Source organism: Pseudorca crassidens, chromosome 18 (assembly GCF_039906515.1).
Source record: "Pseudorca crassidens isolate mPseCra1 chromosome 18, mPseCra1.hap1, whole genome shotgun sequence".
Taxonomy (NCBI): Eukaryota; Metazoa; Chordata; class Mammalia; order Artiodactyla; family Delphinidae; genus Pseudorca; species Pseudorca crassidens.
In genome coordinates this window covers 71227462-71241687 of record NC_090313.1, presented here as the reverse complement: position 1 = coordinate 71241687, position 14226 = coordinate 71227462, and the positions used below count along the sequence as shown (strand labels likewise).

Sequence of the window (14226 nt, the reverse complement as noted above, 5' to 3'; positions counted from 1 at the left end):
AAGGTGCGCAACATCAGTAATCATCAGGGAAATGCAAATCAAAACCACAATAAGATAGGACCTCACTCCTGTTAGGTTGGCTAACATAAAAAAGACAAATAACAAGTGTTGGTGAGGATGTGGGAATATAAATTGTTGGTGGTGGGAATGTAAATTGATGTAGCCACCATGAAAAACAGTATGGAGAATCTTCCAAAAATTAAAAATAGGAAAAAAAGTTATAAATAGAAGTACCATGTGATCCAGTAATTTCACTTCTGAGTATTTATCTGAAGGAAATGTGAATACTAACTCAAAAAGATACCTGCACCCCCATGTTCATTGTATCATTATTTACAATAACCAAGACATAGAAGCAACCTAAATGTCCATCTGTTGGGTGAATGGATAAAGAAAAAGTGGTGTATATATACAATGTAATATTATTCAGCCATAAAAAAGAAGAAAAAATCTTGCCATTTGTGACAACACTGATGGACCTTGAGGGCATTATGCTAAGTGAAATAGAGAAACATAAACACTGTGTGATCTTTCTTACACACGGAATCAAATCTAAAAAACACTGAATAACAACAACAATAACAAAACCCTCCAAACTCATAGATACACAGAACAGATTGGTAGTTGTCAGGGGCAGGGGATGGCTGATGTGCAAAATGGGTAAAGGGAGTCTTCTAAAGGTACAGTTAGAAAATAAATAAGTCAAGGAATGTGATGTACAGCATGGTGACTATAGTTATTAATACTGTATGGTATATTTGAAAGTTTCTGCTGAGAGAGTGTATTTGAAAAGTTCTCATCACAGGAAAAAGAAATTGTGTGGTGATGGGTGAAAACTAGACTTATTATGGTGATCATTTCATAGTGTATGGAAATATTGAATCATTGTACATCTGGAACTAATATGTTATATGCCAATTATGTCTCCTTTTTTTTGGGTGGGGGTGTATGCGGGCCTCTCACTGTTGCGGCCTCTCCTGTTGCAGAGCACAGGCTCCGGATGCGCAGGCTCAGCGGCCATGGCTCACGGGCCCAGCCGCTCCGCGGCATGTGGGATCTTCCCAGACCGGGGCACAAACCCGTGTCCCCTGCATTGGCAGGCGGGCTCTCAACTACTGTGCCACCAGGGAAGCCCTATGTCTCCTTTTTTAAAAAAAGAATTATCAATTTGAAAAAAAAGTGAAAAGTGAACGTACAGAATGGGAGAAAATATTTGCAAATCATATATCTGATAAGAGTTTCATCTAGACTCTATAAGAGAACGATTACAACTCAACAAAAAGACAACCCAATTTTTTTAAATGGGCAAAAGACCCAAATAGTCATTACTATTAATAGTTGCTATTGTAATAGCTTTTTCTTTTTATATTTTTGTATTGTTTTGTATTTTGTAAGGTATGTTCATTGTTTTTTTAGGCATGATGCTATTGCACATTTGATAGACCATGTTATAGTGTAAACATAACTTTTCTATGCATTGGTAAACCAAAAAAATTGTGTAACTTATTTCATTGCAATATTTGCTTTCTTGTGGTTGTTTGGAACCATACCTGCAGTATCTCAGAGGTATACCTGTTTCAGCCTGCTCATGCTTCAGTTTTTTTTTCTTCTGACCCATCTTTGAATTTACTCATTCTCTCCAGATTTGTCTAATCTTACGTTAAACCTATAAATATGAATTCTTAATTGCAGTTTTAATATATTTTTATTCTGTAATTTCCTTTAGTTTTTAAATATAGTTTTTAGTTCCCTGACGAAATTCTTTTTCTTATCATTTAATCCTTGAACATCTTTAATTATGTTAAAGTTTATGTGTGTTAGCCTCAATATCTGGATCTCCAGGGGCTCTTTTTCTCTTGTCTGTTTTTCGCTTGATTTTTGGTCAAGTCTTATCTTGCACATGTTATTTTTGATTGAGCTGTAGACTTTGTGAACAAAAAATTGTAGAGATAATTTGAGGCTCTGGATGATTTTATAATTCTTCCAAACAGGATTTATTTTTGCTTCTGACAGGCAGTTGAGCTACTGTCAGATCACATTCATTCAGTCAAGACTGCAGTGATTGGAAGCTAGCCTTCAGTTTTTGACAGGCTCATTCTTTTTCTGGTCACTTTTATGTCTAGGATGTTTTTATTTGGGATCCCCCCACAAGTCTAGGGTGTTTAACAAGGACTCTACTCTTTATTGAACTCAGAATTCCACTTTTTTTTCCTTCTACCTCTGTGACAGTGATGAAAACATTGCTCAACCTTTTAACCTTTTTCACTTTCAAAATCAGGCATCATTTATATAAGAAAAGCAGTTTTAGTGCCAGACTCAAATCTCTTGATTATTCTCCTCTTTTGAAACTTTGCCTGCAAAGATTCAACACCCATGAATTCTTAGCACCTGGTTTTATTATTCTCCAAACTTTTCTTCCTGTTTCTTTCCTGCCCCAGGTAACCACTTTGTTGAATTTTGGTTTATTATTCCCTAACTAAAACAAAACACCATTTTACCATATATTCATCTCTAAACATGTACTTGTTTAATTTTGCTTGTTCTTGAAGTTTATAAGAGTTATTTTATACCGTATATATTCTTGGGTGACTTGATATTATCATTATGGATATGTTTCTTAGAATAACCCTTGTTGTCAAATCTAGCTGTAGTTCATTCATTCATTACTCTGTATTATATCACTGTGTGAAATGTCTCTTATTCTCCTAATGGACATTTGGAGTATTTCCATTTCTTTCCTCTTTTGAACAGTGCTCCTGTGAATTTCTTACAGAGGCCTTCTGATGCATATGAGCACAGATTTCTCCAGGTTACATTCACAAGAGTGATATAGTGATGAACATCAGTTTGTACACATATTTAACTTTTCACTTTATTGCTGAATTATTTTTGAAGATGGTTGTTAAAACTTATTTTCCTCTCAGCAGTGTATAACACACATTATTGTCAGATTTCTTAATTTTTGCCCGTTTAATTAGATATAAAACAGTGTCTCAGTATAGTCTTAATTTGCATTTCCCTGGTTACTAAAAAAGTTTATATGTCTAGTCATCATTCATGTTGCCTCCTTTCTGAAATTCCTTTTCATGTCTTTTGCTTTTTTTTCTTGGGTTGTCTTTTTCTCATAGGTAATCTTTACACACACTAATATTTTTTCAGGTACATGTTGAAGTATGTTCATAAAATGCATAAAATCTCATTTATGGTGTGTCTTTTTACTCCCTTCATTGTGTCCTTTGAACAAAAATTATTAATTTTAATTTAACTACATTTATCATTCCTTTGTAGTTAATGCTTTTATATCTTGTTTAACAAATCATTTCCTATGCCATTGTCATAAAAATAGTCTCCCATATGTTCTAAAAGTTTTAAAGTTTTCTTTTCACAATAAAAATTTTAATACATCTGGAATTGATTTGTTTGCTTTTTCTTGTATGCTGTGACTTAAGGATTCCATTTCTTTCTACTCTCCATTAGGGTAACCAACTTTCCCAGCAGAATTTATGGAATGATCTCTCCTTCTTCCAGTCATCTGCAGTGCTAACATTCATATCATAGACGGCCTCTATTCTTTCCCATTGCTTTGTTTGCTCATCTACAATTTTCTTTCATTAAAGTTTTATAATTTTCTCTGTAAAGAAAATTTAAATATTCCTCTTACACAACTTTGTTAGGTATTTCAGTTTTTAAAATTATTTTGTTTTGTGGTGGATTTGGGGAATTATTTTGTAGTTTTTAATCTCATATCATCTTGTCTTGCTAAACTCCTTTCTCTTTACTTTTCATCATGATTATGAGAAAGGCCAATTTTGATTTTTTTTAATCCTTAAATATTTTATCTCTATGTATTTCCTTATATTTCTATATGTATTTCCTGTACTTACCTTTTTTCATCTCAGCTTCATCTGTCAGTTTTTGAAAGAGGTATATTCAAGTCTACTGCTGTGATGATGAAGTTTTCGACGTTCTTTTTTTAAAAAATCATTTTTGTTTTGGTTTGTTTTGATATTAAACTGCTAGTTTTACAGATGTTCATGAATTTTATATCTTATGTAAGATTAAAGAGAAGTACATCAATATACTTTTTATATTAGTATCCCATATAAATCCATATCCTGTTTAAATGCTTTTAGATCTTGACTAGTGTATTTGTCCATTAGTTTTAGATTTTTTCTGTCTTTGGTTGTGTTGCATCTGTTGTGGTTTCATTTATTATATTTGAACCTCTCTATTGGTCTTACTTATAACTTTTTTGTTTGAACCTGTCTGTTGGTCTTACTTATGATAACTTTTTTGTTTTCTATTTGTAATAATTTATGCTGATTGAATTTTCTTGTGAATTAAATATTTTAGTGGAGTGCATCTTTGAATAATTTGTTCAAAATGGCTTGTAATTTGGAAGCTTTCTCTCTGATTTCTGAAAATATTTTCCTCCTCATTCTTGAAGATTAGAATTCTATTTTTCAAGTCACTTGGCTAACAGAAAATTCAGAATGTTGTTTTTTGGTGTGTAAAGAAATCTGAAGTTGATATGGTTCTTGTTTCTTTTTTGGTAGGTTCCTCCATGCAAGCTTTGAGATTTTTTGGATATTCTTAGTTCAGAAATTTCATCAGTATGTTTCTAATGAGATCCTTATTTCATTATTTTCACTTCACACTTTGAAGGCATTTCTCAGCTGAAGAATTAATTCTTAAGCTGTTTGTAAATAGCTCTGTTTGGGGAGTTTGCCTTCCGGATGTTTGAGCTACCTATCCTGTTGCCAAAGGGTTACCTGAGGTGCTTTTTGATTTGTTTCCAACTGGAAATTACTCATGTCAGGTCGAGGTAAAAATGGGACCTCCAGTGTTCCAAGATTGGGTTCAGCTCTTTTGTCACCTTATTTAATTTCCTGGCTGCTACTGTAAATTCACATTTCTTAATACCTTCAGCTTATCATCTCAGGGTTATACTATGATTGTGCTAAAAAAAAAAAAGGCTTTTTGGAGGGTGTTTCCTTCTGTGCTTTTCTGGAGTTGTAAGCCCTCTTAGCTCTGTTAATATTTTTTTACTGTATATTTTGCTTTTCGAAATTTTTCTTTGGTTTTTTGGGGGGCCCCTTTTGTTTTCAGCCCAGCTAACTGGTGTGTGTTTACGTGCATGTGCGTGTGTGTGTGTGTTGCCATTTTGGTGGGATTTAAATAGGAAGACACTAATGTATGTTTTCTGTTACTTCTGCAAACCTTTATAATTGTTCCTTGCTCAAGATGTTTTGCAGATACCTTTTCCTTCATCATTTATGACCTATAGCTGACCCTTGAGCAACATGGAAGTTAAAGGTGCCAGCCCTTTGTGTCGTGGAAAATCCTAATGTAATCTGTAGTCAGCCCTCTGTATGTGGTTCCTCCCTATCCACGGGGTATTTCTGATTCAATCAGCTGTGGATTGTGTATTACTGTAGCAGGTGTACATTTAAAAATCTACATATAAAGTGGACCTGTGCAGTTGAAACTTGTCTTGTTCAAGGGTCATCTGTACACTTTTTGGCTCCATTGATTTTTATCTTAGTCCTTGCCAACTGCTTTAAATAATTGAAACAGTAGATTAAAGGGGATTGAGTAAGGAAGTATATATATAAGTGGTTAAAGTTGGGCCTATCTCACACCTACAAAGAACCAGCTGGTGATGGATGTATAAGGTTCATTTGTGGTGCTAGTGAAGACAGGCCTTTCAACCTTTTTGAGTAAGTAACAGAAAACATAGTCATGTATAATGACTGTTGTTGCAGAAGATAAAAATTTCATTCATTCACTAAATATTAATTACACATGAGAATGTGTATTTGTGTTTTAAAGTCCTTAATTTTTGTTTAGCTTCCAGGAAAAAAGACAACTAAGCTTTGGGTTCCAGATGAAGAAGTTTCACCTGAGACAATGGTCAAAGTGAGTGATATGCATAGATCTGTTGATTTTAATATATTTAATATACTGCATTATTATTATAGGTGTTAAAATGTCTGTTCCTGTTATAAAGATACAGCTATTAAAATCATTCAGGTTTTTATATTTATTGTATGACATTATCCTCTGTGCTGTGAGAGTGTAGGGCAATAATGAGAAACTTGAGGCCTGTGGGCAGCTGCACATAATGTAGTTTGGAAAACAAAGTTTGAAAACTTTCTCTATGTTGCTGCTTCTTAGATATCCACCTTTTAATGGGAAAGGGCAGTGCTGGTTTTCTTAGGTACATTCTCCTATTCAGCAAAGATGGTCGTCCAGGTTTTAAGACTGTTCGTCTTTTCCATGGGATTTGATATAGTTTTTTATTTTTATTAAAGAAAATTCAACCTGTAATTTCTTGAATTAGGAGTTATGGGTAAAAGGATTGCTCATCACAGCTGTAAAGTATTGCTTTACTAAAACTGTCTGTACTCCGTAATGTAGACCTCATATCAAGCCACTGCCCAAGGTGTAAAGGCCAGGAACAAATATATTAAATATTGTTTTTCTAATTATAATTTCTTGCAGATCCTTTCATTGTATGTGTATTTGTTTATGTTTCATATTGTGAACTACTTTGTCACATTATTGCAGCTTCAGATTCTGATACTATTTCTCCAGACCTGTAGGGCAGTCTTTCCTTTAGCATCATTGAATGATGCTTGAAAATTTTGAGTTCCAGTATAAACCTGTTTTCTCAGCTTTGGTCTCAAGCAGCAGTTTTGTATAATTGGGCAGCACTGCACTAGAAGGCGGGCCGCCTGCGCTTAAGTTCATGGTTACAAAGTGGCCCAGGAAGAGGATCTTAAGACTGGTAGCCACATGCCACTGTTCAAAACCCATTTAGCTCTGGAGCCTCAGATCTGTAAAAATTAAGATAATATGTGAAAAAGAGATAATATGCACCCCTTTGAAAGGGCTGTTGCAAGCCTTAGAGGCAATAACAGGTTTTAAAGTACTAAGTACTTCATAATTGTCAAATGCAGTACAAATGTAAGGTGGTATCAACTCTTAGACACAAAAGATCGAATATAATTTTCAGTTGGGATCTTTCTGGACTAGGGAAGTTAGCACGATTTTACTATGGGTTCTAAAGGGTAAAGTGTTTGTTGGGGAAGCATTTTTTAAAAAGCAAAAAGAACCAGTTTTTAGATAAATCGTTCATTTGTCAACTACCTGGGGGTGAGACATCTTTAATTTAAAACATTCAAAAAGTTATCTTCACACATACAGAAAAAAATAATTTTTTTCTTTCCTTTTCTTAAAAAATATCTGTTAAAAACATTTCTTCATTCTTTTTCAGGGCTGATATAGAATTTCTTTAAATGGTAGCAATGTTTTATTTGTCAATTTGTATTTTAAATAGATTCAGGCTATTAAAATGATGGTTCGATGGCTACTTGGAATGAAAAATAATCACAGTAAATCAGGAACTTCTACTTTAAGATTGCTCACAACAATACTGCATAGTGATGGAGACTTGACAGAACAGGGGAAAATTAGGTATGTAATTACAACTTCAGAGTTCTTTGGATTACACACTATTTTAATGTCTGGTGTAATTGTTGAATGATGGTTTCTTTTTTAAAAGATAATTAATATTGCTTTGTAGGTATGCATATATTTTTATTGTAATACGCTTTTGTATAGTGGTTATTTCAAAATGACAGTCTCATGTCTAGTGCAAGGTACTGGTATGCAATGTTAAGTATTTTAAACAATAGATGTTTACTGTTTTGAATATCTAATGTGAAAATGTTACTGTACCAATCAATAACTGATGTTTTACATTCTTGTTAATGTCTAAAGCTAAAAGAACAGACTGGATAGAAGGCAACTTACTGAATCTGTTTCCAGAAGTATAAATATATGCAAATGTGAAAAATGCACTTGATGCAAATTTTAAAAAATACATATACCTTTTTGTTTGTTTTATTTTGTTTTCTTTGAAAGATGTATAGTATAGTGACTGAAAACATGAGCTGTGGAGCCCAGATTCAAATCCTGGCACCACCTCTTAGCAGCGAGGTGCCTTTCAGCAAGTTACTTTAACCTCTCTGTACCTCAGTTTCCTCATCTATAAAACAGAGATAATGATTACGCCTATCTCGTCTAGCTGTTATGATAATCAGATAAGTTAGTATATTTAATGTATTTAAAACACTGCCCAGCACATAGTAATTAGAAGTATTGATGGTGGTAGTGGTTATTATGTCAAGGTTAGCTAAAATTTAGAAGTTTGTCCTCTGTGAAAACACAAGTGTCATTTATTGTCTCTTATTGGTAATAAAACATGTGAGAATAACTTCCCCCACCTTAACATATGTATTTAGCTTCAAGTCTTTAGAACAAAATATAAATGGTGATTGCCAGCTGCTTAATACTTTTCCATCTTTGTTTCTTTTCTTCTTATATGTTTTGCTCTTGCTGTATTTTTTGCATAGAATATTAACAGTAGCACATTCTTCTCAAACAAATCAAATAATAAGAAAACTCTGTAAAGCATTCCACATGTATAACTCATTTATTTACCTTCCTTCAGTCTAATTAGTTGTCTTCACCTTCTACTCTTATAATTACATGCTAGCGTTCAAGATTTACATAATAATTAGAGAAAAATTTCCTTAGTATTAATACGTTTTGTCTTAAATTTATTAATTACATTGTTTATGTGCACTTTAGATCTCACCTGTTTTTGTTTCTTTTTTAATCTATTTTTGGTTACGTTGGGTCTTCGTTGCTGCATGCGGGCTTTCTCTAGTTGGGGTGAGCAGGGGCTACTCTTCACTGCGGTGCGCGAGCTTCTCATTGCAGTGGCTTCTCTTGCTGTGGAGCACAGGCTCTAGGTGCGTGGGCTTCAGTAGCTGTGGCACGTGGGCTCAGTAGTCATGGTTCGCGGGCTCTAGAGTGCAGGCTCAGTAGTTGTGGTGCACAGGCTTAGTTGCTGTGTGGCATGTGGGATCTTCCCGGACCAGGGCTTGAACCCGTGTCCCCTGCATTGGCAGGTGGATTCTTAACCACTGCGCCACCAGGAAAGTCCCTCACCTGTTTTTATCCATGTTATTCTTTAATAAAATCACGTGTGTACTTGAATTCTGCACATGTATTTGAATTACATTGGGTCTGCTTTTTTTTTTTAATTTTACTGAAGTATAGTTGATTTACAGTGGTGTGTTAATTTCTGCTGTACAGCAGAGTGACTCAGGTAAACATTTATATATATATATATATATATATATAAAATCTTTTCATATTCTTTTCCATTGTATTTTGTCACAGGATATTGAATATAGTTCCCTATACTATACAGTAGGGCCTTGTTTATCCATCCTGTATATAGAAGTTTGCCTCTAGTAATCCCAAACTCCCAATCCTTCCCTCCCCTACACCTCCTCCCCTTTGGCAACCACAAGTTTATTTTCTATATCTGTGAGTCTGTTTTTGTTTCATAGATAATGTTGATTCATGTCATATTTTAGATTCCACATGTAAGTGATATCACATGGTATTTGTCTTTCTCTTTCTGAGTTACTTTGCTTAGTATGATAATCTCTAGGTCCATTTGTGTTGCTGCAAATGGCATTATTTCATTCTTTTTTGATGGCCGAGTAATATTCCATTAATATTCCATTATATACACCACATCTTCTTTATCCATTCATCTATCAGTGGACATTTAGCTTGTTTCCATGTCTTGGCTATTGTAAATAGTGCTGCTGTGAAGATGGGGGTGCCTGTATCTTTTCGAATTATAGTTTTGTCTGGGTTTATGCCCAGGAGTGGGATTGCTGGATCATATGGCAACTCTGTTTTTAGTTTTTTGAGGAAATTCCATATTGTTTTCCATAATGGCTTTACCGATTTACATTCCCACCAATAGCATAAGAGGGTACCCTGTTCTCCACACCTCTCCAGCATTTGTTATTTGTAGACTTTTTAATGATGGCCATTCTGACCAGTGTGAGGTGGTACCTCATTGTAGTTTTGATTTGCATTTCTCTAATAATTAGCAATGTTGAGCATCTTTTCATGTGCCTATTGGCCATCTGTATGTCTTCTTTGGAGAAATGTGTATTTAGGTCCTCTGCACATTTTTTGATTGGGTTGTTTGTTTTTTTTTGTTGTAGAGTTGTATGAGCTGTTTGTATATTTTGGAGATTAAGCCCTTGTCAGTTGCGTCATTTGCAAATATTTTCTCCCAGTCTCTGGGTTGTCTTTTCATTTTGTTTGTGGTTTCCTTTGCTGTGCAAAAGCTTTTAAGTTTCATTAGGTCTTATTTGTTTATTTTTGCTTTTGTTTCTATTGCCTTGGGACCCTGACCTAAGAAAACATTGGTATGATTTATGTCAGAGAACGTTGCACCTTTGTTCTCTTCTAGGAGTTTTGTGGTATCTTGTCTTTAAGCCATTTTGAGTTTATTTTTGTGTATGGTGTGAGGGTGTGTTTTAACTTCATTGATTCACGTGCAGCTGTCCAGCTTTCCCAGCACCACTTGCTTTTTCCCCATTGTATATTCTTGCTTCCTTTTTTTTTTTTTTTTTTTTTTTGCGGTACGCGGGCCTCTCACTGTTGTGGCCTCTCCCGTTGCAGAGCACAGGCTCCAGACGTGCAGGCTCAGCGGCCACGGTTCACGGGCCTAGCCACTCCGTGGCATGTGAGATCTTCCTGGACTAGGGCACAAACCTGTGTCCCCTGCATTGGCAGGCGGACTCTCAACCACTGCACCACCAGGGAAGCCCTTGCCTCCTTTCTTGAAGATTAAGTGTGTGGGTTTATTTCTGGGCTCTTTGTTCTGTTCTGTTGATCCATATGTCCCTTTTTGTGCCAGCATCATGCTGTTTTGATTACTGTAGCCTTGTAGTATTATCTGAAGTCTGGGAGGGTTTCCCGCTTTGTTCTTTTTCCTCAGGATTGCATTGGTAATTCTGGGTCTTCTATGGTTCCATATACATTTTAGGATTATTTATTTTTGTTCTGTGAAAAATGTCATGGATAATTTGATAGGGATCGCACTGAATCTGTAGACTGCTCTGGGCAGTCTGGCCATTTTAACAACATTAATTCTTTTCAATCCAAGAGCTTGGGATGTTTTTCCATTTCTTTGAATCATCTTCAGTTTCCTTTGTTAATGTTTTGTAGTACTCACCATATAAGTCTTTCAGCTCCTTGGTCAGGTTTATTTCTAAGTATTTTATTTTGCGGGGTACAGTTTGAAAAGGGATTGTTTGTTCACATTCCCTTTCTAATATTTCATTGTTAGTGTAAAGAAATGCAACTGATTTCTGTATGTTAATGTTGTATCCTGCTACTTTGCTGAATTCATTTATCAGTTATAGTACTTTTTGTGTGGAGTCCTTAGAGTTTTCTACATATAATAATATCATGTCTCCTTTGTTGAAGATTAATTGTCCATAGGTGTGTGTGTTTATTTCTGGGCTCTCTGATAATTAATATTATGTGTGTATAACAATAATTTTACCTCTTCCCCACCAATTTGAATAGCTTTTATTTCTTTTCCTTCTCTGATTGCTTTGGCTAGGACTTCCGATACTGTGTTGAAGAGAAGTGGTGAGAGTGGGCATCCTTGTCTTGTTGCAGATTTTAGCAGGAAGGCTTTCAGCTTTTCACTGTTGAGTATTATATTGTCTGTGTGTTTGTCATAAATAGCTTTTGTTATGTTGAGCTATGCTCCCTCTATACTCACTTTCATAAGGGTTTTTATCATGAATGGATGTTAAATTTTATCAAATGCTTTTTCTGCATCTAGTGAGATGATCATGTGGTTTTTGTCCTTTCTTTTGTTGATGTGATGTATCACATTGATTGATTTGCGTATGTTGAACCATCCTTGTGACCCTGGGATGAATCCAACTTGATCATGGTGTATGACCTTTTTTATTTGTTATTGGATTCAGGTTGCTGATACTTTGTTGATAATTTTTGTGTCTATTCATCAAAAATATTGGCCTATAATTTGCTTTATGGTGGTGTGTTTGTCTGGTTTTGGTGTCAGGGTGATGGTGGCTTCATAGAATGTCTTTGGGAGTGTTCCTTCCTCTTTAGTCTTCTGTAAGAGTTTGAGAAGGATCAGTATAAGTTCTTTTTTGTATGTTTCGTAGAATTCCCCAGTGAAACCATCTGGTCCTGGACTTTGGTTTGTAGGAGTTTGTTTTCTCAGATTCTGTATCATTCTAGTGGTTGGCCTGTTCAAGTTATCTGTTTCTTCTTGATTCAGTTTTGGTGGGCTGTATGTTTCTCGAAAGTTGTCCGCTTCTTCTAGGTTCACAGTATTGTTCATAGTATTCTCTCTCTTTTTTTTTTTTGTATTTCTGTGGTATCAGGTGTGATTTCTCATCTTTAATTTCTTATTTTGTTTATTTATGTCTTCTCTCTTTTCTTCTTGGTGAGCCTGGCCAGAGGTTTGTCAATTTTGTTTACCCTTTCAAAGAACTAGCTCTTGGTTTTATTGATTTTTTTTATTGTTTTTTAATCTCGATTTTAGTTATTTCCTCGCTGAGCTTTATTATCTCCTTTAGTCTGCTGACTTTAGGTTTTGTTTGTTCTTCTTTTTCTAATTCTTTTAGGTGGTGGGTTAGGTTGTTTATTTGAGATTTTTCTTGTTTCTTAAAGAAGGCCTGTATTGCTATGAACTTCCCTCTAAGAACTGCTTTTGCTGTATCCCATAGATTTTGTATGGTTGTGTTTTCATTGTCATTTGCCTCAAAGCGTTTTTAAATTTCTTCTTTGATTTCATCGTTGCCCTGTTGGTTTTTTAGTAGCATATTGTTTAGTCTCCATGTAATTGTTTTTTTCTCATTCTTTTTCTGTGGTTGATTTCTAGTCTCATGCCGTTGTGGTCAGAAAAGATGCTTCAAATAATTTCTATACTCTTAAATTTGTTGAGGCTTGTTTTGTGCCCTAGTATGTGGTCTCTCCTAGGGAATGTTCCATGTGCCCTTAAAAAGAATGTGTATTCTTTTTTTGGATGTATTGTACTGAAGATATCAATTAAGTCTAACTGTTCTGTTGTATCATTTAGGATCTCTGTTGCCTTATTGATTTTCTGTCTTGAAGATCTGTCCATTGATGTGAATGGGGTGTTAAAGCCTCCTACTATTATTGTATTCCTGTCAGTTTCTCTTTTTATGTGTGTTAGTATTTGTTTTATGTATTTGGGTGCTCCTATATTGGGTGCATATAAGTGGGCAAGTGTAATATTCTCTCCTTGTACTGATCCTTTTGTCATTATATAGTGTCCTTTTTTATCTTTCTTTATAGCCTTTGTTTTAAAGTCTGTTTTGTCTGATATGAGTATTTTGACCCCCGGTCTCTTGTCATTTCTGTTTGCATGAAATATCTTTTTCCATCCCCTCACTTCAATCTGTGTGTCTCCTTTGCCCTAAAGTAGGTCTCTTGTAGGCAGCGTATTGTAGGCTCTTTTTTTTTTTTTTTTTTTTATCCAATTTGCCACTCTGTGTCTTTTGATTGGAGCATTTAGTCCATCGACATTTAAGGTAATTACTGATAGATATGTATTTATTGCCATTTTAAACCTTGTTTTCCCATTGATTTTATATTTCTTCTTTGTCCCTTTCTTTTCCTTTTTCCTTTTGTGGTTTGATGATTTTCTTTTGTGTTATTCTTATGTTCTCTTTGTTTTTGTGAATCTCTTGTATGTTTTTGATTTGTGGTTGCCCTGTTTCTCAAATACGTTAACACTTTTCCTATATCTCCTTGCTTTAGACTGGTAGTCATACAGGCTCAAACAAATTCAAAAAAAAAATGTATGTTTTCTTACTTCACCACATTTTATGATTTTGATGTCCTCTTTTACATCTTCATGTTCACACTTTTGCTGTTCATTGTGGTAATCATCGCTTTCACAGAAATTTTTTGATGTTTTGTTAATCTGTGTACTTGCTTATTTAAGTGATTTACTTTCCAATTATGAGTTTCTCTTTCGTATAGATCCTTACATCTTTTCTACTTAGAGAAGACCTTTCAGCATTTCCTTTAGGATAGGTTTAGTATTGCTGTATTCTTTTAGTTTTTGTTTGTCTGAGAAATTCTTTATCTTTCCTTCTATTCTAAGTGATAATCTTGCTGGGTAGAGTATCCTAGGTTGCAGATTTTTCCCTTTCAGGACCTTGAATATATCTTGCTATTCCCTTCCGGCCTGCAACTTTCTGTAGAGAAATCAACTGATAGTCTTATGGGGGTTTCCCTGTAATTAACACTTTGTTTTTCTCT

The 14226-nt window shown here is 34.8% G+C and overlaps 1 protein-coding gene across 7 annotated transcripts in view; it reads left to right on the top strand.

Annotated features, from left to right (window-relative positions):
- The window catches only part of PDS5B (PDS5 cohesin associated factor B), a 197610-nt gene that overhangs the window by 152137 nt on the left and 31247 nt on the right, over nucleotides 1-14226 (top strand). For all 7 annotated transcript variants that reach the window (XM_067713457.1, XM_067713456.1, XM_067713458.1 and 4 more), the window contains exons 22-23: nucleotides 5851-5919; nucleotides 7343-7479. In XM_067713457.1, coding sequence (XP_067569558.1) covers nucleotides 5851-5919; nucleotides 7343-7479 — 206 coding nt within the window. The remainder of the gene's footprint in view (nucleotides 1-5850; nucleotides 5920-7342; nucleotides 7480-14226) is intronic.